Source organism: Acinonyx jubatus, chromosome X (genome assembly GCF_027475565.1).
Source record: "Acinonyx jubatus isolate Ajub_Pintada_27869175 chromosome X, VMU_Ajub_asm_v1.0, whole genome shotgun sequence".
NCBI lineage: Eukaryota > Metazoa > Chordata > Mammalia > Carnivora > Felidae > Acinonyx > Acinonyx jubatus.
The window spans coordinates 11,118,937-11,142,431 of record NC_069389.1 but is presented as its reverse complement, the minus strand read 5'-3'; the positions used below and the strand labels follow the sequence as shown (position 1 = coordinate 11,142,431).

The 23,495-nt window shown below is 42.7% G+C and overlaps 1 protein-coding gene across 2 annotated transcripts in view; it reads right to left on the bottom strand.

Annotated features, from left to right (window-relative positions):
* Nucleotides 1-347: 347 nt before the first annotated feature.
* Nucleotides 348-23,495, bottom strand: part of GLRA2 (glycine receptor alpha 2) — a 171,049-nt gene continuing 147,901 nt past the window's right edge. For both annotated transcript variants that reach the window (XM_015067836.3, XM_015067837.3), the window contains exon 9: nt 348-1,021. In XM_015067836.3, the coding sequence (XP_014923322.2) occupies nt 743-1,021 (279 nt within the window). In that variant the 3' untranslated portion in view covers nt 348-742. The remainder of the gene's footprint in view (nt 1,022-23,495) is intronic.

The following is a 23,495-nucleotide window of genomic DNA, read 5'->3' as shown; positions in this document are numbered from 1 at the left end:
TTTAAGAGGGTATACTATCAAATCAATTACACAATACACAGTTTAAACCCCCAAATTACACTGAGGAACAAAAAATAATATTAAATTGCACACCTACACGGACAGTAAAGTAGAAATCTGTTCTTTGTGGTTGGTGCTTATTTTTTGTTGTTGTTTTCTCAATAAATAGAAATAATTTACAACCCACAAAAGGATTTCTCGGGTGAAACACTAATTACAGACACTGTAAAGAACGTAGCTCAGGGTACTTGTTTTAAAAACGAGGCAGCATTTTCCTGAAAAAGTTTGGTCCTCAACTCACTATAGGCTAGTCACTATGGTCAGATGGTAAGCATTTTCCTTCTGTGTGTGTGTGTGTGTGTGTGTGTGTGTGTGTGTGTGTGTGTGTGTTTTAAGCTAACTTTTCAGTACCAGAATTAGTCAAAACCAAACCAAATAGCTCTCAAGCACTTGACCTTGCATATCCTGTCTAATTAATACATCACCTGAAATAACAACGCTAAAGACTATGAAGGGAATTATGCTCACGTGATTCTGCAACACCTTAATTTTGTGCAAACATTTTCCGTCATTGCCCAGATAACTTATCTTTATTCATGTACGTGCCAGGAAACCTGCCCTCATGATCTTCCCTCCCCCCTCCCTTAGTCATCTCCTCTGTCAAAGTGATAGAAAGACAATTTCACTGTGTATTTACAAGCACAACAATTAGGCAAGAAAGTCCAGGGTCCGAAGGGCACATCTATTTCTTGTGGACATCTTCATGCCGAATGATCTTGTATGTGATCCAGTAAAAGATGTTGAAAATGAGGAAGGCCAATGGGAAGGCAGCTCGAGATATCGTGTCAATCCTTTTTGCCCGGTCCACAAACTTCTTCTTGATGGCATCTGCATCTTTTGGGGGTTGTGGGAGCGGGTTGGCAGGTGTGGCCTTGACAGCTGTTCCATCTTTCACTTGGAGGCAGTGACCCATCCCATAACCACTGAAATTAAAACGACTTTCACGAGTAACATCTTCTTCCTGGGAGAATAAAGACAGAGGAAGCACAGATTGGTTGTCAGTCAAATCAGATGGAAGATGCTTAAAATTCTTCAGAAGTAAAAGGATAAATCACAGTTAACTGGTAGTGTGGGAGGCTTTGGGAATGTGGAATTCTCTTTCAAGTTCAACTCAATTATTTATGGAACAGATACAGTTCATTAAATTTCAGGCTGAGAGATTAAGAGTAAGAATCATGACTTTGTGGTCATTTTAATTAATTAAACAGAAACACATTATATTCAGCACTGACTTTCCCCAAATCTGGTTTATTAATCCATAACTTTGAATGAACTATTTAAAATTTTTTTTTACATTTGTTCATTTTTGCGAGACAGAGAGAGACAGAACACAAGTGGGGGAGGGGCAGAGAGAGAGGGGGGAGGGGCAGAGAGAGAGGGAGACACAGAATCCGAAGCAGGCTCCAGGCTCTGAGCCGTCAGCACAGAGTCCAACACGGGGCTCAAACTCACAAACAGTGAGATCATGTCCTGAGCCGAAGTTGGACGCTTAACCGACTGAGCCACCCAGGTGCCCCTGAATGAACTATTTTAAAGCCCAGTCTCCAAATCCCAATTTTATACTCCATGTAGAGCACCATTTGTTCATTTACTCATTCACGCTTCATTCACTCATTCAAAAAATCATTTACTGAATCCCTGCTGTGTACCTGGCCCTAAGCTAGGAACTTCTAGTTTTGTGGCCCATTCATAGCCTAGTTCCTTCCATTAACATTGGCTTTAAGGTTAATAGTAGATCTAATATTAACCCCTTATATGCATACCTGTTTCCCCTCTGGTCTTCTAGTTGATCTCAGTTATATATCAGAGATTAAACATCCACTATGTGATGTTGAATATTTTGACCATGACTGATTTTTCTGGTGTCGATTTTTTTTAGGTGATCCAATTTTTAAAATTGTTTTATTTTCTAATATTGTTAGTATACAATATTAGTTTCAGGTGTGCAACACAGTGATTCAGCAATTCTATACATTATTCATTGCTCATCACGATAAGTGTACTCCTTAATCTGTATCATCTATCTCACCTATCCCCCTCATACTTCCTCTGGGAACCATCAGTTTGTTCTCTACAGTTAAGAGTCTGTTTCTTGATCTGATTCTCTCTCTCTCCCTGTCTTCCCTTTGCTCATTTGTTTTGTTTCTTAAATTCCACATATGAGTGAAATTATATGGTATTTGTCTTTCTCTGACTTTTTCACTTAGCATTATACTTTCTAGCTCCATCCATGTCATTGCAAATGGCAAGCTTTCATTCTTTTTTACGGCTGAGTAATACTCCATTGTGTGTGTGTGTACACAACATCTTCTTTATGCATTCATCAATCGATGGACACTTGGGCTGCTTCCATAATTTAGCTATTGTAAATAATGCTGCCATAAATATAGAGGTGAATGTATCCCTAAGAATTAGTGTTTTTGTATTCTTTGGGTACATCGTAGTGTGATTGCTGGATTATAGGGTAGTTCTATTTTTAACTTTTTGAGGAACTTCCATACTGTTTTCTAGAGTGGCTACACCAGTTTGCATTCCCACCAACAGTGCCTGAGGGTTCCCTTTTCTCCATATCCTCACCAACACTTGTTTTCTAGTGTGAATTTTTATCATTGATTCTTTTGTTAGTTATCTCTACCATATTTAAACACGGGTCATTTTAGCAGATGTCAGTGGTATTTTGTGTTGATTATTTCAACGTAAATTAGATAAAAGACTGAAAAAGTATAACCTCAGGGTAAAGTGCAGATAGCCTTAGTAGAGTCAAACGTATGGAGTCTTGGTGTGTGGTTGGGTCAAAATGGTGGAGTCGAAAGAGTGGAATTGAAATGACCTACTTAATAAAAGTTTAGTTCTAAATAACCATCGATTGAATCTTCTTTGGAAACTAGTTCACTGCCTTCCACAATACTGTACAACCCCTGGGAATCACCAAAGGCACTGCACTTTTTATTTTGCCAGATAATAACAATGGTTATGTTTCCCAAAACACAAGAGAACTTGGTATTAATTTTATTTCATGAGTTTGTATTGCACATCAGTTGTGCCTTAAGCCACATATAAAAGATATACTGAATGTTTATTTATTTATTTTGAGAGAGAGACAGAGAGAGAGAAGGAAGGAGAGGAAGGAAGGAGAGAATCCCAAGCAGGCTCCACACTGTCAGTGCAGAGCCCTACGTGGGGCTCGAACTCACAGACCGTGAGATCATGACCTGAACTGAAACCAAGAGTCAGGTGCTTAACCGACTGAGCTACTCAGACGGCCCCTGAGTGACGTACTTTTAACATGATATGAATGAGAGCCCAACTGTAATTCAAGTGGTACAGCAAGGACAAATTTTTATCAGGAAAATCAGACTAGAGCTCTTAGAATAAAGTAACTGTAAAACTACCTTTATAAAATCATCTCAGTACTTTTATTTATATGGGATTGTCCTATACAAGTTGGTTCAAGATACTCTGTCTTATTTCGTTAAGAAAATGTATTAAGGAATTTCTCATGCAACAATGAATTATTGAGTGTTGAGTCTATGGCGGGCATTTTGCTAGGCACTCAGAAACAGTTGATGAAGTTGGATAAGAGCCCTACTTGCATGGAACTTTCAGAACCCACTGGAAGTGTTCAACCTCAAGGTGTTATCATATAAGGTAACTGGCTAAGAAAACTGAGCCTGACATTAGAGTACTTTCATGTGCCCAGCTATCTATATAAGCTCAATAATGAAGACTTTAATTGGACTCAGATTCAAATATTGAATCTGTTTTCTTTGCCTTAAAATGTGAATGGTAGAGGCGCCTGGGTGGCTCAGTCGGTTGAGTGTCTAACTCTTGATTTCGGCTCAGGTCGCGATCTCACAGTTTGTGGGATAGAGTTCCCGCTCTTAGTGCAGAGCCTGCTTGGGATTCTCTCTCTTCCTTTCTCCCTGCCCCTCCCCTCAAAACAAATAAATAAACATAAAAAAATAAAGAATGAAGTTCTAAATGAAGTATTTAAAAAGGTATTTTTAAATATGGAATAAATAGATATATTAAGCATTGCAGTGCTATCAGAAGACTTATTCAGTCCTTAGCAAGAAAGGAAGCACACAGGTCATTAGAAGGAGGGGACTTAGGAGTCACATGGGTTATAGGCGGTCTTGACTTTCTATTACCAACTGGTAATTAGATCTCAACTACTGAGTGAGAGAAGTAGAAACTGTGTCAGTTGGTTTAGTAAAGAGAGATACAGACTAGGAATTTGGATATTTGGGTTCTAGCTCAGGCTCCAAGGGTTGTAAGCTGCTGTTGATCTTAAGCAAGCTCTTTATTTTTTAAAGGCCTCAGGGATCTCATACCAAAAATATCAAGGCTGGACTAGATTTATGGGCCTCAGCTTTGACCATTGGGGAACTTTTACAAGTATATGCATGCCTGCCTCACCTCCTAACTCCTTCCAGATCAAATGAATTAGAATCTCTAGGGCGATTTAAAATCCAGTGACCCTGATGCAGAAGGTTGGAAACCAGTGGCCTCGATGAGCTCTAAGGTCCAGCTCTAAAATGCGGAAACTATTCTATATTATTAAGTCTAAAATTACTTTTCATAATTGAAACTATTCCTCAAAGTATATTTCCCCTTATCTGCCTAAATTTACTGTGCTGTTTTTCCTTTCCATATCTGTAGAATCTTGCAAATTGCTGTTCTCACCTCTGTAAACATTTAGAAACTCACGATTAAGCATATAGTTCACTGCCTACGTGAGATAAGATTCTTTTTAAATTCCTGGATCCCTGAAGCAACAGGAAAGGTGGTTAGCTAGTAAACTGCTTTAGCACGCAGAACAAAAGGAAACCTAAATACCCACCACATCCATGTTTCTTTTCAGACTGACTCATTCATTTAGTTTCTATAGTCTTGCCTCACATACTGTGAATGGACAGCTGAAGAGATGAACTCATCCGATGAAAGACCAGAGCTAGAGTAGAATGATGCCAGCTTGGGTTCTCATTATGTTGTCCGGTGCCCAACAAACCGTGGGTGCTTAATAAACGTTTGTTGCGTAATGAACAAAAGGGAATTTTAAGAGGGTTTTTTTCTGCTCTTAAAAATACTTTCCTCATTCATTCAGCAGTACTTCCAATTATGCTTATGAGCATAGTTACAGCTAATTAAATCCATTCTTTAAAGTCCTCCATCGCAAAAAATAAATTTGTCGTAGGTAGGAGTTATCCATTTAATTTTTCATATGCAGGAGATACGAATGCTAGTTTAAGGGTCTTCTTATTCACCATTATGACTCATCCGACGCATTTTAAATACAGAACCTTAAATTCTCCACATCAAACGGTATGGTTTTGATTCAGAAAACATAATTGCAACAATTTGAGTTTCTGTGTTATAATGAATGACTAATTGCCTTTATAACAGGTTCAGCATAAAATGTTATGGTAATATGGCAGGATTCCTATATGAGGGTAAGAAGGAGATGAGCTTGAGTCAGGGATAAGCTGACGCTAAAATAAAGAGCAATCTGTAGGCACAGCTCAGTTGAACATATTCACAGGGAGAATCAGATCTTCCCAGTAAGGAAAGAATCTTACTCAGATATTCTCCACTTCTTCTAATTAGCCGGGAAACCGATTAGTTAAGTATTGCTGCTGACCCACCATCTTCAGTAACTTTGAACAGTAAATACTTCTAGCTCACTCTCTTTGATTAAATTCCCACAGAAAATGAATCATCCCAAGCTTCAGTATGTTCAATTTCTATATCCCACTCCTAGAAAATCTCCTTAAGTCCTGTCCTGCCGCATGAAGCACTGCCATGGCACCATGCAACTCATTTGAGATTTATTATTTTATTTAATTCAGGCCTCACTTTTACTTACTGTAAAGTTTACTCATTTCTGTGTCTGTAATACCTCCTGTCTAGATGTGAAATTGGACCTAAAGCTCACCAGAATTGCAATGTAGCGAATTGTTCGTCAGAAGCGAATGATTTCAATATAATTAAAGGACATGGCATTTATAAAATGAAAGATTTTAGTGGAGCTCATGGTTCCAATTTTTCTCTTATACCCTAGAAAGGAGGAAAGAAAAGGACTTCTAAAAACTGGTGTAGGGGAAAGTTCTTTCCATCACATTTCTCACCCAGATTCTTTGATTGGACCCAGGCTCTCTTCTGTTGGAACAGGAAAGGGCTCAGTTGGAACTGAAGGTTGTATGTAGTAAGCCTCGATCAATACGGGGACATAATGGAGTCTCTGGCCCTCCTTAGAAAACACTGTGAGTCCAAAACCCAGCAGGTGTTCACCAAAAAAGTCCCCTGAGCAAATGAAGGTTGGATAATGTTTAGCTGTAAGGCCTGCTGATTTCTATTACCTGGACTTGGGTGGCAGGGATGGCCTTGAGAAATTCTCAAGTCTTGCAGCCTCAATTTCCTCCTTTGTGTCACAGGGACTTGGGGATCAATATGAATAATAAATAAGTATACTTTTTTGATTATAACTATGTACTAAGCACTTAAAACCACAGTCAGTCCTATCACCAAACTGACCATGGAAATCACATCCTTTCAGGAGAAGCCGAGACTGGGGAAAGTCACGTGACTTCCCCAAATTATATTACTAATGTTGAAGCTGAGATTCAAATCCAAGTCTTTCTGATCCCCTAACTGTCTGATTCCAAGGACTCTGGAAGTCTTTGAGTTTTATGAATTTTTCCCTATCAAACCCCAAATAGCTTCATTTAAGATTATGGATGAAGACTCTGACTGAACTTGGCAGAACAACAAATTTAAAGTAAACCAAATATGACCCTTTGTTGATTAATGAGTTGTGGTAAAATGAATTAAAACTGTCAAAGTGTCCTTCTGGCAGACAGTCCATAGCAATTTTTCCACAAGAAAACTTATCCTTGGAGCATCTCTTTTCAGTGCATCATATTGCTATATTAATTTTTGCACAAGGAACCTTCTGGTATTCATTTTTTGAGCACTTGCCATTCGTGAATTTGTATTTCCAACAAATATTCATTGAGGACCTGTTATGTGCTGGGTATGTGGTGGGACTAGAGCAGTAAACAAGAAGGTGAAGTTTCGGGTTTTTTGGAGTTTACATTCTATTGGGGAAAACAGGCAGTAACAAGGAAAGAAATGACGTATGCACACGCACAAACACATTATCCTACATATACATATATACATATATGTATACACACATACAAGATATTCCCAGACACACACACACACACACACACACACACACACACACACACACACACGGATATATGATTTTTGAAGAAAAACAATCAAGGTAAGAGACTTAGGAGAGATGAGTGGCAGAGAGGGTGTTTTAGATTGAGTAGTCAGACAGAAAATGCCTAAGGAGATGCCAGGCACTGTGCCATTTGCGAGGGACCCAGTGGTAAGCAAAACACATCAAATTCTTTTCGTCAAGGAGCTCACAATCTTGATGTAGACAAATGTAAATAAAATAATCACAGGAATACATAATTAGAAACGCTGATAAGGGCTCTGAAGGATAGGTACAGGGTACTATGCGAGCTTATTAATGGGGGACCTGACCTAATCTGGCAGATAGGAGAAGCTTTTCCCTGAGAAAGTGACATTTTGTTAGAGACTTGAAAAATCAAAGGCATTAAAGACGTGAAGGCAGAGTTGAGAGATGTCTCACATGGGAGGGGGCAGGAAGGCTCCTGGAATGCAGGGGCAAAGTGGAGTGAGACAAGGTGTCACAAGTGACCAGGGGCTGGGTCATGTAGGGCCTTGCAAACCACACTGCCTGTTTGGGGCTTTATTTTGAGAACCATGGGAACCAAAAGATGAATAAGACCTTGGTTTGGTTTTTTTTTGTTTGTTTTTTGGGTTTTTTTTTGTGGGGTGTATAGAGAATAACATAAGACATATGCTTGAGATACAGACAAAGATTTATTGGTGGTCAGATGTGCCTCAAGTCTCCAGAATTAGTGAGGGTATCCATGGTAATGTAGCTGACATATACAAGGCAATGTGCAAATCATCTATGATTGCCCTAATCTGGAAAAGACTGTTTAGCTACCTATTGCTTTTTAGAATACATTTCCAATTTTCCTTTTTATTATTTAAAAATTTTTGCTTCCCAATTATGTTAAAGAATAGGTAGTCAGGAACTCTGGATTTTGATAGCTGATTTCCACTATTGTCTTCAGTCACTAGAGGGTGAACTCCTGAGAGTATGCAAAGTCACCTCTGTAACCCCATCCCCCGGTACGGTGCTAGTCCTGTGACAGTTATTCAGTAACTGTGCTTGCAATGATCCTCTTGATTCTGAGTAAAGGTTCAGAAAGGATATGTTCCCCGGGGGAGAGAAGGGGCTAGTGATCGTCTCTTAGTTGATCTCCCTCTCTTTGCCAGTTGCAGTCCTTTCTGCAGCCTCTGGGTCGATATTCCTCAAAGAACTTTCATCCCTATCCCTCTCACTACAGACTCGATAGCCTTGTGGCCGACTCTTGATTTGGGCTCAGGTCATGATCCCAGGGTCGTGGGATCAAGCCCCGTGTTGGGCTCCAGGCTGAGCGTGGAGCTTCAGATTCTTAAGATTCTCTCTCTCTCTCTCTCTCTCTCTCTCTCTCTCTCTCTCTCTCCCCCTCTGCCCCTCACCCCCCCCTTATGCTTTCTCCTTCTCAAATAAATAAATAAATAAATAAAACAGGTATTTGTGGTCTATATTTGAAACACTGTCCATTTTTTTGGCCCACCATTAAACTAGTGAGCAGCCCAGATAGTGTGAAAATACATAAATTTAGATCAAACTCATGAACAATCTTAGCAAAAACTGTATACTTACTTGCAAAGAAAATAAATGGCATAGACAAACATGCCAAAATACAAAGAAACATTTTTCATTTATCCATCTATTTGGAAGTCAAAATAATAATGCTAGGCAAATGAAAAGACAGTATATGTTAGATATATGCAAATATTTCATCAAATAAATTAGACCTTATCCATTATTTCCCATAGCAAAAGACTAAGGAGTATTTGCATAATATTAAGGGTATTTGAACTGACATGCCATCCATTTGGGTTGGTGAAGAGAATGAAATTCCTGTAGATCTGTTGTCCTCACCAAACATTGGTTTTATCTTATGAAATTCTAATTAATGGAACATTTTTTTCACAGATCTCTTAAATCACCACCTGCACTGTGGTCCTGCGTATCACTTAGCCACCCTTACACAAAGTCTCCTTCATTGCCTCGGTCACATGACTTGGTTTACAAGTCTCCATATGAAAACAAAAGCCCCCTGGGCCTCTTATTCAGGACAAAGCTCACCTCCAGTAACAACGCAGAAATAGTGGGCAAGGAGGACAAACGGAACTCAGCTGTGCTATGAGCTGGGATTCCAGAACTGATGTTGCCACAGCTTACAAATGCCTTGCCAGGGGTTGGGACCCAGGGATGGCATTGGGCTAAGACTCCCAGTTATCCACAAAAACCCATTTTTCTAAGATTTCCAGTGGTGGATCCTCTTTACCTCAGGACTTTTTAACTGCAGCACTATTGACACTTAGGACCAGGTAATTACTTGTGGTAGGGAGCTGTGTTGTGTATTTTAGGATATTTAGCAGCAGCCCTGGCTGCTACCCACGAGATGCAAGTAGCACCCTTCCTTCCAAGTTGTGACGATGAAAAAATGTCCCTGGACATCGCCACACACTGCAAAATCACCCCAACTTAAGAGACCCTGTTTTAGCCGGCCACACATGCGCACATGGGGAGACTGCGTTTTCTAGCCTCCCTTGCACCTGCAGGGGGCTATGCAACACACCTAGGACCAGCAAGCCCAGTCAGCCCAATCTCCAAACCAGAATGTAGTCACCTTTTACTCTCCCCAATGCTACATTCTGGTCTGAGCCACCCAATGGTGGCTCATCAGAACTGTTCCCACCAGAATTATTTTAATAGTCTTCTTCCTGGTCCCCTGGCTTCCAGACCCTCTCTCCCAACAATAATATCTATTCTCAGTGCAGCAACTAGAGGGATCCTGTGAAAATGTGAGTCAAGTCAGATCTTCATCAGTTCAAAACTCTCCAGCAGGTCTCACCTCACTCAGTAAAAGACAAGTCCTTGCAATGTCCCCGTTACCTCTCAGACCTTAACTCCTGCTGCTCGTCTTCTAGCCCAGGTGTCAGCAGACCTTTTCTGTGAAAAGGTTGAGACTCCATGGGCCATACAGTCTCTGAGGTATATGTCTTTTCGATGTATATTTTGAGTCTAATTTTCTAAAGTGCAATACATACTTCACTCTACTTTGGACCACACCTCACCTACAGCACCATACTTTTAATGGACTGGAAGTCCATTATTTAAAAGTAATTGTTTGATTTTTGGGTCAATATCTATAAAGCAGAAATATTTTTACTTAATGTCAGCTGTAGTCCTAGAGAGTGGTTCAGAAATCGATAACATGCTGGTGATGTTTCGATTCCTCAAGAGCAAGGCCGTTTCTTGTGTCTGGAAATTCTTTCCTCGTAGTCTCTGTCAATTCTGGTCTAGCTAGAATGCTCAGAAGACACCCGAAAATCTAAGAAGCATGAAGGGGAACATCCTCCATCTGGAGTATGAGCTGTTCGATTATTAACATAGTTTGCCATCTGTTCAGGGTGCAAACAAAGTGAACATTGAAACTGTCTACAGAGCACAGCCTGAAAGGGACGGGTGATCAGAGGACGAGCCCTCTGCCAAAAGAAAAACAAGAACAGCAACAGCCACAAAATCACATCAAGCATTTACTTGCTTTCTCACTTGGGTGATTGTGACTCTGCCAAATTCTCCAGACCATTTATGTGCTCCAGTCCCTCTCTCCCTCCCTCCTGTCCTCTCTCTCTCTCTCTCTCTCTCTCTCCCCCTTTCTCTCCATATATACACTTAGTGTCAAAAAGCGATTACTCTATGGGATTATCTTTGTTTACCTGGCACTGCTATTCCTGTACAAGAGCCTGCCTAAAGCTGGTGAAAACTACACTTCCCAGAATTCCCTTCTTGATTGGCTCCAGGTTAAGGTTTCTCCGCGTGAGAGGAATCTGAGAAATTTCAAAAGTGGAAGGGAGGCAGAGGCTATTATTTTTGGAAGTCTGAGGATGTCAGATGAGGCTGCTTTGTTAGATGTTGTGGAATAACAGATGTTTCTGTGGGCCCGCATTTTATGATCTCACTTTCCAGGCTGGATATGGTGGCTTCTCAGATTTCCCTGTGAATACCTTCTTTTCGACCCAGAGCTTCAGGTTCAAGTCCTTTGTTTCTGGCTATAGCCTTCTAGACCTTCATTCCTGTAGTTACTCTCATATTCATATAAACCCTAATATCTATATTAAACCCCTTGTTCTGGTAGTATATTAGTGTCTCTGTTTTCGTGACCAAATCCAGATACAGATATACAGGGACTCCAGGCTTATAAGTACAAAACACCATTTGAATGCAAGTTACTATAGTTGTATTCAATTAAGATTTATTAAGCATTATAATGCACCAAACATTGAAAAGAAGTAAGGATAAAAGAGACCGAGTCCTGCCCTTGAAGTCAGTGTGGGATTGTTTGGGGTGGGGGAGTGTTAGAACATGTGGACCAGTGGTTCTCAACCAAGAGTGATTCCACCCACTAGGGGATATGGGCAATGTCTGGAGACATTTTTTAGTTGTCATAATGGGGGAGACGATGCTATTGGCATCTAGAGGGTAGAGGCCAGGATACTGCTGAACATCCTACAATGCACAGGACACTCCCCCACAGCAAAGCATGAATTATCTAGCTTCAGATTTCCGTAGTGCTGAGGTTGGGAAACACTGATACACACAAATGATTCCAATATAATGTGATATCTGCTGTGGTAAAGGAATGTACAGACCAATAGCATACTGTGGAAGGGGTAATGTTAGGCTGGAATAACTAAAGGGAAGTTAGATGGCATTGTTTGTCTAATAGCACCTTGAAACGCACTGCCTCTGGAAGATACATAAGAGTATTACAGATATGTTACAGAAAAGCGATTGATGTAAAGGCAGCCTCATTTTGTTAACTGAGCCTACTTTTTAGTGCAACTACAGAGCAGCTCAAAGGCACCTGTCTGTGCCATTTGGCCAGGAGTTAGTATCTTTTAATCTTCCTGTATTTTAATCGGGGAGGATTTGTTAAGAAAGACAGAAACCTGCTTCGCAGTTGCTTAAATAAATGGGGAATTTCTTTAAGAAATTACTATACAAAATATTGTAAGAAAATCTCATGAATCTCCAAGGACAGGGAAGCAGTGCCCTGTAAAGGTAAGAAGCCTGACTTCTGGATCCAGAACTCCTGATTTCAAATTTTGGCTCTGCCTCTAACCAGTGTGGGAGCTGGGTAAGTCACTCAGTCCTCTACATGCCTCAGTCTCCTCTGCAGTAAAAGAGAAATAATGACATCTTCCTTACAGGGTTTTAGAAAGGATTCAGTGTGATAGTGCACATTAAGGGCTTATAGCAGTGCCTGGTATACAAAACTATTCAATAGATGAGAGGCATGATGAGGATATTGACGATGGTGTGAGCAGGTCTCCCCAGCCCAGGAACTCCAGTGAGCAAGTCAGGAAATGCGATTATTCTCAAACTTGCATGGCTGTTCTTCTCTCCCATTTCTGCTTTTCTCTTTTCAGCTTCCATTACTTATGCATGTTTCAGCTGGGCCAACCCAGCCTCAACCCTGTGGGAACCTTGTCAACTCAAGTCCTTACTATCATCTAATCTGAGTACTCTTCATTCAAATTCTTGAAAGAGAGAATTTCAGGGACGCCTGGGAGCCTCAGTCGGTTAAGCGTCCGACTTCGGCTCAGGTCATGATCTCGTGGTCCGTGAGTTTGAGCCCCGCGTCGGGCTCTGTGCTGACCGCTCAGAGCCTGGAGCCTGTTTCAGATTCTGTGTCTCCCTCTCTCTCTGACCCTCCCCCGTTTATGCTCTGTCTCTCTCTGTCTCAAAAAATAAATAAACGTTAAAAAAAGAAAGAGAGAATTTCATTGATATCCCAGCTTATGGACTGTTGTCCTTGGGTCATTGGATAGGAAGAGGGGTAAGACATACAAACAGGATAGCCTTGAGGGCAGGGTAAGGTGCAAGGCGCTGATGTCCCTGAAAGCACACCACTTGAGGAACCATAGAAGGAACAGAGAGGCTGACCTTAGAAACAGATGAGTCTGGCTTATGTTAATAGCTCCAAGATTGCTAATTAGAGACAATTGGTTGACATTACAGGGGACAGAATTCAACTCATTTGTGGAAGGAAGTTAAAACTCACTTTCAACAACTGTGTGACTGAATGTGGAGCACAACAACTTGGAAGGTAATGACTTCCTTGTTGCTAAAGGTATTCAAGTGTTTAATCATTTGTTGGAGATGTTGGGTATAGAGGTAACGTGTGGGTAAGCAACTAGGTGACCATTTATGTACATACTAACTGTGGTAGTCTGTGATCGTGTATGAAAATTGCTGAGGCTTATAAGAAGCCTAGAAGAGGAAGACACGTTGAAGATGCTGACCCATGTGCAGTTAAGATATATTCAATAGGCTGTGCCCTGCTATGACCGTCCTTGATCTCCTGGAAGTTTCTAGTCATTCTGATCCATTTTGAGAAACCCTTCTCTATTATAATCAACCCCACAGGAATGGTTTGTTTCGGGTGTATTTTCTCTTTCAGTTATCTTTGACTTGCAAAATATTTTATTTTATTATTTCTAAGGGTTTCATTTAAGCAGCAAGCCCCTTCTAATTCAAAATTGGAATTCTGAAGATTCTAATATAGCATATGTAAAACAGAATATGAAATAAGCCCCCAAATAGTAACGTACAACCTCACATTACATAAAGAATTAGGCACTGAATGGATGTATTTTTGGAGGTCAACACACCATGTTCCTGGAGTCCTACCTTTATTCCCTTTTGACTGCCTAGAGGCTGCAAGCAGTAATATCAGCCTTCCAAGTAGCCACCTCTTTCCTTCTTCTCTTCCCACCCTGTGCTCAATTTCTGCTGAAAGGAGCTCAGAGGGAGAGGAGTCAGTGCTATTGGGCGTCAAGGTTTGGTGAGCTGGTTGTCGCTGCAGGGAGCTAAGTAAAACTCCAGAGCTGAGGGCTCAATCAATAGGATTAGTTCTATGTTTGGTCTTGCCCTTGATCCCTTCCTCTCAACTTTGAAGAGACGTCATGATGAAATCACCCAGGTGTGACCTGGAGAAGCATTGGGCGCTTTTGACAGAGGGGCAGTGAGGCCTAGCCTGAGGAAAGAGACCTCGGTGGGACAGCACTTCATTTTCCACAGCTGTAGAACAGACCTATTTTCTGCAAAACTATAAACCTGCTTTCTCTGGCCAGTCATGATTCCCTTCTGAATTTGAATGATCCCGATAAGCTGGGTCTTCTCAAATGAATATGGACTGTAGGTTCTCTTGTAAAATTAGCAGTTCCCGAAGCATGTGAGCACCGTAAACCGTCAGGAGGCACTTGCGTGGCGCTTCTCCCAAGGACGTGGCAAAGCAGGGAAGTGAACCAGAAACACAATCTCTGCTCCATTATTCTGGATTATTACTTAGTTTTACAGATCATCTCTGCCCTAGCTCTCTTCTCCCTTCCCTGCAACTGTTTGCTCACTAGCACTTTGACTCTAGCTTCTGGCAAGCAACTCTTACAAAAAAAAAAAAAAGAAAGAAAGAAAGAAAAAAATAGAAGAAAGAACAATGGAAAATAATAGGTAAAATGAGGTGCCCCCCCCCTTGTGGTATCTGTAGTGTATCTCCATGATCTCCCCTTCCCTCTGCTTCATTACTATGGTTACCAGATTTAAGATTTCAGACAGAAACTTGTCTGTAGGCCCGGAGGGAAGATTGATTGCAACAAACACAGAAGACAGCGATTGGGCCCAATTTGAAAATAATATCGCTCTCTGTTGATCTAATTGTTAACCAGTTGAGTTTCCAGTTAATAAAGTGGTTGAAGCTATGTCGAATCTGCGTCCTTGTCCCTTTCCTTTTCAAAGATGTCAGTACAAAAGTCCTAATCAAAGGCAAAGAGTAAACCTTGTGTGGTTATAAGAAGATATATTTTCATGGAAAATAGACTTAAGTTCTGGGTAGGCACCTTTTCTCCCCTCAGCTTGGGCCTCCTTCTAAGGCAGATGTCACACCCAACTGAGGAGGACTCAGCTCTCAAGCTGCAGGCACAGGTTACCGCATGATGAGCCCACAGGGTCATGGGCATCCCAGTCCTCAGGTAGGGCATAGGTGTGGGCTGGTAAGGCAGGCACGGGGGGCTCTGGGAGTTTGGGTGCGGTGCGGTAGTTAGTGCAAGGGCCACCTCCTGTCCCTGCCGTCAGACCCCAGCTGCTGGGCCTGTGACGGATTCCTCCGTGTATCTGTGAAGGTTTACACCACAGAAGTTCTGGTGAACTTGTCCGCTTGGCCTGAGACAGGCTGGAAGCACCTTATTGCCATGACCCAAAGTAGGACACATATTTTCCAATGACATCCAGGACACTCACACACACAGAGACTCCCACACACGTTAGTTTATCTAACGGAAACCAAAGTTTCACAAAGTATTTGCTTTCCCAAAACGGGATGCATGCCGATATTTTCTAATTTTCTCCCAGTGTTTATTTTTCAAAAAAGCTGCTGTTGAGCTACTGAACTGGCTTCACGACCCACAAGTCCATCATACCCCACGGTTTGAAAAGTACTGCATTTAATGGTCTTAATTGGCTTCTTCACTGTCAGTTCTCATTCGTCAAATATTTACTGAGCGTCTAACATATGATAGGCCTGTGGTAGGCATGGGGAAATCTAAGAGAGAGACTTCTAAGTAAATACCTAGGAGAGTCTTGACAAAGAGTCAGCTGTTCCGTTGAAACTCATTGCAGCCATAATCCGTCATGCTTAAGAAGGTGCTGGGACTTCACAGGAAATCTGAGAGGTGGCCTGCTATCTAGCAGGTGTTGTGCTTGGCCCTGAGACTTCCTGATGAGTCCTAGGTTCTATGTGTACCCGGCTTTTGGTTGATTTTTGCAATAAGGTAGCAGTAATGCTTCAGGTCTTCGGGAGCCTCTCGGAGCTTCTCGGGAGAAGAACCCCTCTGTTATGAGGCATGAGATCCAGTGTTCAAGATTTCTGAATTCACTTGTGTGCTTATCCAAGTTGCTTTCCTCCAGGATAGAGATGCAGACTCTGTTGGCAGAGATTGCCAGGCTCTTTATAATCAGGCCCCGATGGAGTTCGAGTTTCGTTTTCTGTTTCTTTTTTAATGTTTATTTATTTTTGAGAGGGCAGGGGCAGAGAGGGAGGGAGACAGAGGATTCGAAGCAGGCTCTGCACTGTCAGCCCCCCCATCCCCTGCCCCCCCCCCGCGCGGGGCTCAAACTCAGGAACCACAAGATCATGACCTGAGCTGAAGTCAGACGTTTAACGGTCTGAGCCACCCAGATGCCCCTCGACTTTCACTTTCCATCATTTCTCATTCCATATCCTGTACTTGGGAAACTCTCTGTTCCCTCAGTGGCCCAAGCTTTTCCACATCTCTGGGCCTTTCCATGTCCTCTTCTTTCTGTCCGGTGGTTTTCTTTGACTTTTGTCTGCCTGCTGAATTACAGTTCAAACTTCCATCCTTAGCTCCAATTCTAGCTCTCTGCAGGAGGCTCTTTCCTCCTGCTTTTTCACCTGTTTAGCAGTAGCCCCACACCTTTTTTTTGTATTCTATCCTAAATGCTTGCTTTTATTAGGTTGGCTTTTTAATTTTTTTTTTAATGTTTATTTATTTTTGAAAGAGAGAGACAGAGCAGGAGGGGGGAGGGACAGAGAGAGAGGGAGACACAGAGTCTGAAGCAGGCTCCAGGCTCTGAGCTGTCAGCACAGACCCCGACGCGGGGCTCGAACTCACGAGCTGTGAGATCATGACCTGAGCCGAAGTCGGACGCTCAACCGACTGAGCCACTCAGGCGCCCTGAAGTTGGCTTTTAATAATACAGTTGTGAGTCTTTTGTGCACTAAACAGTAGGCAATTAATCAAAATAATACATAGGATCATTTTAAAGAGTCAGAGGACATTTTCCATGAAAAGGAGAAGATAAGTTTACATAGAGCTCATTCTATTCCAGGTAGCTGTCTGTTCCTTTTCCCACAGATTTGTGAGTTGGGCTAGAAGTTAGAGGCCAGTGGCCTGGATTCTTAAGAAGACGTAGCTATCTAAGTTTATAGTGTGTAACGTACTGTCTATGGGACAACGTGACAGGCTCATTGGATTAAAAGATGAATAATGAACAGCCCCTGATGTTTAGATTTCTGATGACATTTTCCTGAGGGTTTTTATTTTTTTTTAATGTTTATTTATTATTGAGAGACAGAGCATGAGAATGGGAAGGAGCAGAGAGAGGAGACACAGAATCCAAAGCAGGCTCCAGGCTCTGAGCTGTCAGCACAGAGCCCAATGCGGGGCTCGAACTCACAGACCACGAGATCATGACCTGAGCCAAAGTCGGAGGCTTAACCAACGGAGCCGCCCAGGCGCCCCTTCCTGAGAGTTTTTTTTTTTTTTTTTTTTTTTTAAAGAAAACAGGTGAAGGGAAGAGAAAGGAAATATTTGGTGACTGCTGGCTGTATGCAAGGCACTGTCGTTTACATGCATACTCTTGTTTACTTCTAATAGTAATTCCATGACAAAGGGCTTTATTAGACCCTTTTTACGGACGAGGAAACTAAGACCCAGAGTGATTTGACCATGGCTCACTCCAAATCACACAGCAAATATAGTACCAGCGAGGATCTGAATTCAGCCAGCAGGACTCCTGACAGCAGCTCATTTCCCTACACCTGCTTCTCTCTCACCTCTTTCTCTGTATGATTTGAAGCAAAAAAGGTGTGTATATATATATATATATATATATATATATATATATATATATATATATATTTTAAGAGGACAGAAATTCACATGGCAGAATTATTCCAGAAAAGGGTGCTCTAATGAAACATGTTGACAGGATATTTGGCTGGGATGAAGAAAGCTGGCTTTATGACAGGGATTTTTACAAGTTTTTTTTGTCCCTTTTATCAATCTGTCCTAAAAGACAGGAAGTGTGAAAGAGCATTTGACGATTCAATGATGAATTACGACATCTAGGGTCTGGCAGCCAGGAGTTGGCTGTCCAACTTTTAACAAGTCTCCTAAACTCTCTACAAAAATATCACTGCCAGACTACTTTAATTTGAAGCATTTTGTGCTTCCTGGAATAAAGTCATATGACTATTTAGAACAACTGTTTTACCACGATACATGTGAGCACAGGTCAGTGTTGTTAACTAAGGTGAAACTCTTTAGCTTGGCCTGGATTCTATTGGATGGCATTTCATCTTGTCTCCTCCTTGTGTATATGAACATAGAGCTGAGAGGGCACCTTTTCAGTTATAGGAAAAGGTGTTGCGTGGGGTTCTCATTTGGTTCCCAATGCCAGAATGATAATCTCAGGCCACTGGACACCTAGTGCTACTCTTAAGAAGACACGCATGTAAAAAAAGCACAACATGTGATTATTCTATATGATTACGATCTTTCATAATTAAAATAGATAAGATTTTCTGAAAAACCTAAGCAGCCATAGTGATGAATTTAACATTTCTCATCAAGTGAAAATTAATTTTATTTAGAGCTTTGGGGCACTGTCCCATGCCTTCATAGTGTGCCTTGTTTTAGATTGTATGTATTAAAATATGTGTATATTTTGGGGGGCAGGAAGAGGGGGACAGAGGCTCTGAAGCAAAATCTGCACTGACAGGCTGATAGCAGTGAGCCCGACGCAGGGCTCGAACTCAGGAACCGCAAGATCATGACCTGAGCCGAAGTCGGACACTCAACTGACTGAGCCCCCCGCATATTGCGGCCCCCCGCAATATGTGTACATGTTTCAAATTGACTATTTGCAGTATGTTCTAGAGCAGCACTTCTCAAGTTTCAGTGTGCTGTTGCCCCCCCCCCCCCCCTCCAATCCCGGGGATCCTGTTATGATGCAGATTCTGATTCTGGTAGGTCTCAGGTAGAGCCCAAGAGTCTGCGTCTCTAACAAGCTCCAGGGGACGCTGGTGCTGGTGGTCAGTGGGTGACACCCTAAAAAGCAAAGCTCTAGAGCACTGGTTCTCAAACCTGGCTGCACATTGAAATCACCTGAGAAGTCTTTAAAAAATCAAGATGGCTTCGTTTGTTTTCCACTCCGCAAAGGTGCTAACTTAACTGGTCTGGGCCTGGAGAGCTTAAAAAGCTCCCGGGTGACGATCATGTCTGGCCAGGCTTGTGAAGTTTGCTCCAGTGGATTACCTTGTCTCTAGAAGATAGGAGGGCTCATTTCTGGTGTGACTTTTGTTGCTCTTGAATACATCCAGCAGCAGAGTGAAATCAAGTGGGAACATTTGGTAACTTAACCTTCTAGTGTTCACACCCACGTCAGCATCTTCAGAAGCAATTAAATTATATGCCTCCAAAAACTCATACCCCTCTTCCCAGTGCAAAGAACCATATCTTGCATCTGTTTTTTACTATCTGGTGTACATAAAAGAAGCTTACATAAAGAGCTAACTTACTAAAGAGGAAATTCCTAATTGAAAGGTTTCCCTGGCTGTATAATCTTTTGGGTTATGCTAGCCTAATTACTCCTGACAGGAGTGATAGCATTGTTCATAACCGCGTTGCAGTCCTGAAGCTAAACTTTTTTTTTCTCTCTCTCTCTGAAAACCACAGTCCTCTGTGAGTACAGCGTGTCTCTGTCCCTTTGATCAGGGTTTCTCAGCCTTGATACTGTTGCCATTTGTGCCGGATCATTGTTTGCTGTGGGTGCCTTGTCCTGTACCCTGTAGGACGTTTAGCAGCATCGGCGGCCTCTACCCACTCACCGCCAGGAGCTCACACAATCTCCCGCCTCCCCGCCCCCAAGTCGTGAAGACCCAAGAATGCCTGCAGACATTGCCAAGTGTCCCCTGGGGCAAGATCAGCAAGGGAGGCCGAGGCCGCGTTCCCGGGAGCCTTGATTGCCACCTCATAGAGCAGAATTTTCATTGCCCGTTTAATCAGTTCATTCTGTTTTATTTATCTGGCAATAACCAGATGAGGTTAGAATAATTGACGGTTAACATTCCAAGACGCAATGAAGTGCCTTGGACGCCAGGTCCTCCTGGAGATTAGCCCCTGCTCGTCACCTGGAAGTGTTTCCCTTCCTAGGGATTGCCACCGCTCCGACTAGAACTCTAGTATGGTTCTTTGCATTCTCCGCCCCATAGTAGAACAAATTTGCACTTCATTTTTCTTCCTATGGATCTCGAAAGCTGCACGGAAACAGGTTTCAGGCAGTTTTCATCTCCTCACTTCCCCTGATCTACAACAGAACTCTGTACAAAGCAAGCAGTCTAAAAAATATCTGTTGAATAAACGAAGTGTAGGGTTTGTCCAGCGGTGCAGGGCGCAGACAGCGAAAACGAGACCGATTTCTGTATGCCCGCTTCTGCACAGAGGCCAGAGCATTTGTTTTCTAAATGGCCACACCTGCTTCTGATCATTTTTCACTCAGGTGGGAAAGAACTCCAGCTTCGGTGTTTTGTCCCCAAATGAACTTGTTACAAATAAGAATAATAATTGATGGAAGACAAAACTGTGATTAGGGAAGCACCAGACTTCTCTCTCGTTCTGTTTGATCTCCTTACAAGAGCCCAGTGATGGTGAGGTACCTTTGGCTTGCATCCCCAAGGAGGATTTCACAGCAACTAAGAGCTGGATACGAGGATCCCTGCCATCACAGCCTTTGTGAGATAATAGTAGAGCTGAAGGCACAGGCTTCATTTCGGGGACAAAAGAGAGAGAATTGTATTATGACACCTGTCAGGTTACTTGGAAAACCCAGTAGCACCAAATATCTCAATGCCAACTGCCAAGTACGACAGATGCAATGCAACTGTTTTTCTGTAATTTGGAGAAACTACTCTTCTGGTTTCAGGGATGCCATTCGTTGCTCCTTCTAGATCCCTAGCCCTCTGTTTCTACACCTTGGGCACAAAATGTATTCTAGGGTCTGTCTGGCATTTGGTGAGGAGGCAGAGGGTGCAGTTAAAGGGAACTGTAATTGTCGTCGGGCTCCTGGCCCAAAAGGCACTGCACTGTACTTTGCTTTTGTGGTCTCCAATATCCAATACAACACTGACACAAGGATTTGTGGGCAAGCAGTTTATTTGCGAGGCGGTACCCGAAGTGAGGTGAGGGAGGAGGGAAGCAGGACACAGAACCGAGGAAAGTCAAGGAAGGCTGAGTGAATCTTCAGCGCATTACTGTTGGCAAATGAGTTCAAACCTCTGAGTGACTCAGACTTGAACCTACCAAGGAGTGAGGAGGCTCGGTATTGAGCCACCAAGCCCCAGCTCTCACTGGTTCAGCGCCACTCCTGGGGCATTCACCTCCTGGCACTTCCAAACTGCCTCGAGCATGGATGGAATATACCAGAGTGGCCTGCGGACACGCTCAGACAGTCCTGGGAAACCATTGCTCTGTGTGGTGGTCAGAATGATGGCTACCAAAGATGTCTGTGTCCCCATCCCTGGAACTGGAAATATGTTACTTTAGAGGACAGAGGGAGTTTGCAGGTGTGATTAAGTGAAGGAATTAGACATGGAGGGAAAGCCCTAGGTTATCCAGGTGAACTTAATCTAATCACATGGCTCTTAAAAGTGGCGGACCTTTCTCAGCTGTGGTCAGAGGGAGACGGGAGTGTGGAGGGAAGGTTAGAAAGAGACAACATTGTTAGCTTTGAAGAAAGGGGGCTGTAAGTCAAGGAACGTGGGTGGCCTTTAGAAGTTGGAAAAGGCAAGAATCTGATTCTTCCCTAGAACTGTGTTATATAATTGAGACAACGTGGGCCACGATGTATTGGCCCCTGGGTTGTTTATTTCTTCACTGCGAGCTGGGATCTGTTGGCTCAAAAGCCTGCTGACATCTCACATGTTACACATTGAATAACTTAAAAAAATTTTTTAATATTTATTTTTGAGAGAGAGAGACAGAGCATGAGCTGGGGAGGGGCAGAGAGAGAGGGACACACAGAATCTGAAGCAGACTTCAGGCTCTGAGCTGTCGGTACAGAGCCCGACGCGGGGCTCAAACCTGCCGTATGTTGGGATCATGACCTGAGCCGAAGTTGGACGCTTAACTGACTGAGCCACCCAGGCAACCCTTTAAAGTGGCCCAAACAAGCAGATTTTTAGCCATCTAAAGCCTGCCTGCTTTGCATAACTCATGAAACCATGTTCAGCATCTGCTGACCAGTGATAACATAGAGCCTTGTGATTTTAAGACCCTCAGCTGCCGCTGCCTTTTGAAGCTCTCTGACAAGGACACTTCCGAGCGCTGCTGAATGACATCACCTATACTGATAAGCCATCTCTCCCTTGGGAGTCCCTTTGCCCTCTTCCCTTCTGGGTGACAGCTCCTTGCTATAAGCCACCGGACCATCTCATGCGGTAAGTGACTTTCCCCCGCCCCGATACCACCCCGCCGAGCTCAGCCCATACACCTTGTCGTGTGGTACTTCCTCGCGCGGCCATGTCTTTTTCCTTGATCGCCTTCCAGATCGCAAAACCCCCCACAAGCCTCCAGAAGCAATGCAGCCTTGCCAATGCCCTCTGCTTTTGCCCAGTGAGGCCCATACTGGACTTGTGACCTCCGGAATTGTAGATCCTAAGTTTGTCTTGGTTTAAGCCACTAAGTTTGTGGTGATAAGACAACAACAAGAAGCATTTCTTAATGCAAATAATTCAAACCACAAAGACCTTTCTGTATTTATACTTGTTGAAGGAGAGCTTTGCTAAGGTTATAGTATGTATCCTAGATTTGGAAAAGTAATTCCAGCAAAATTACAAAAGGATTAACTACTGTGTATTCATAATCTATTCATCTAGGGAGGGGCTTTCAGGTAGGTGTGGACTAATTATACAGTTAAAAGCATGTTTAAATAGAAATGCCAAAGTAAATATTTTCCTGATCTTGTGCCTCGTTCCGATCTGATGCTTTTATGGGGAGTGCGATTTCTACAGCCCAATCTGATTACTGCATCTGTAAAACCTTTTGGTGGTTCCCACGTCCGGAGCAGCTGAAGTCTTCCTCTCTCACAGGCCCCATGTCCCCAGCATTCTGCTGGGTCCATCTCTTTATGATGACCTTCGCATAACTGTTCCCTCAGCCAGAACAACCTCTTTAGCCCCTTTTCGCCTGTCCAACTCCTACTCCTACGTCAGGACCCAAACGAGTGGTCACTTCCCAGGTACTACGAAGTGGAGGACCTGCTGTATCCTTGGTCCTCACCGAATCTTGCACTTGAACCTTGCCTGTAGCACATAGCATTCTGTATTGAAACCATTTGTCTG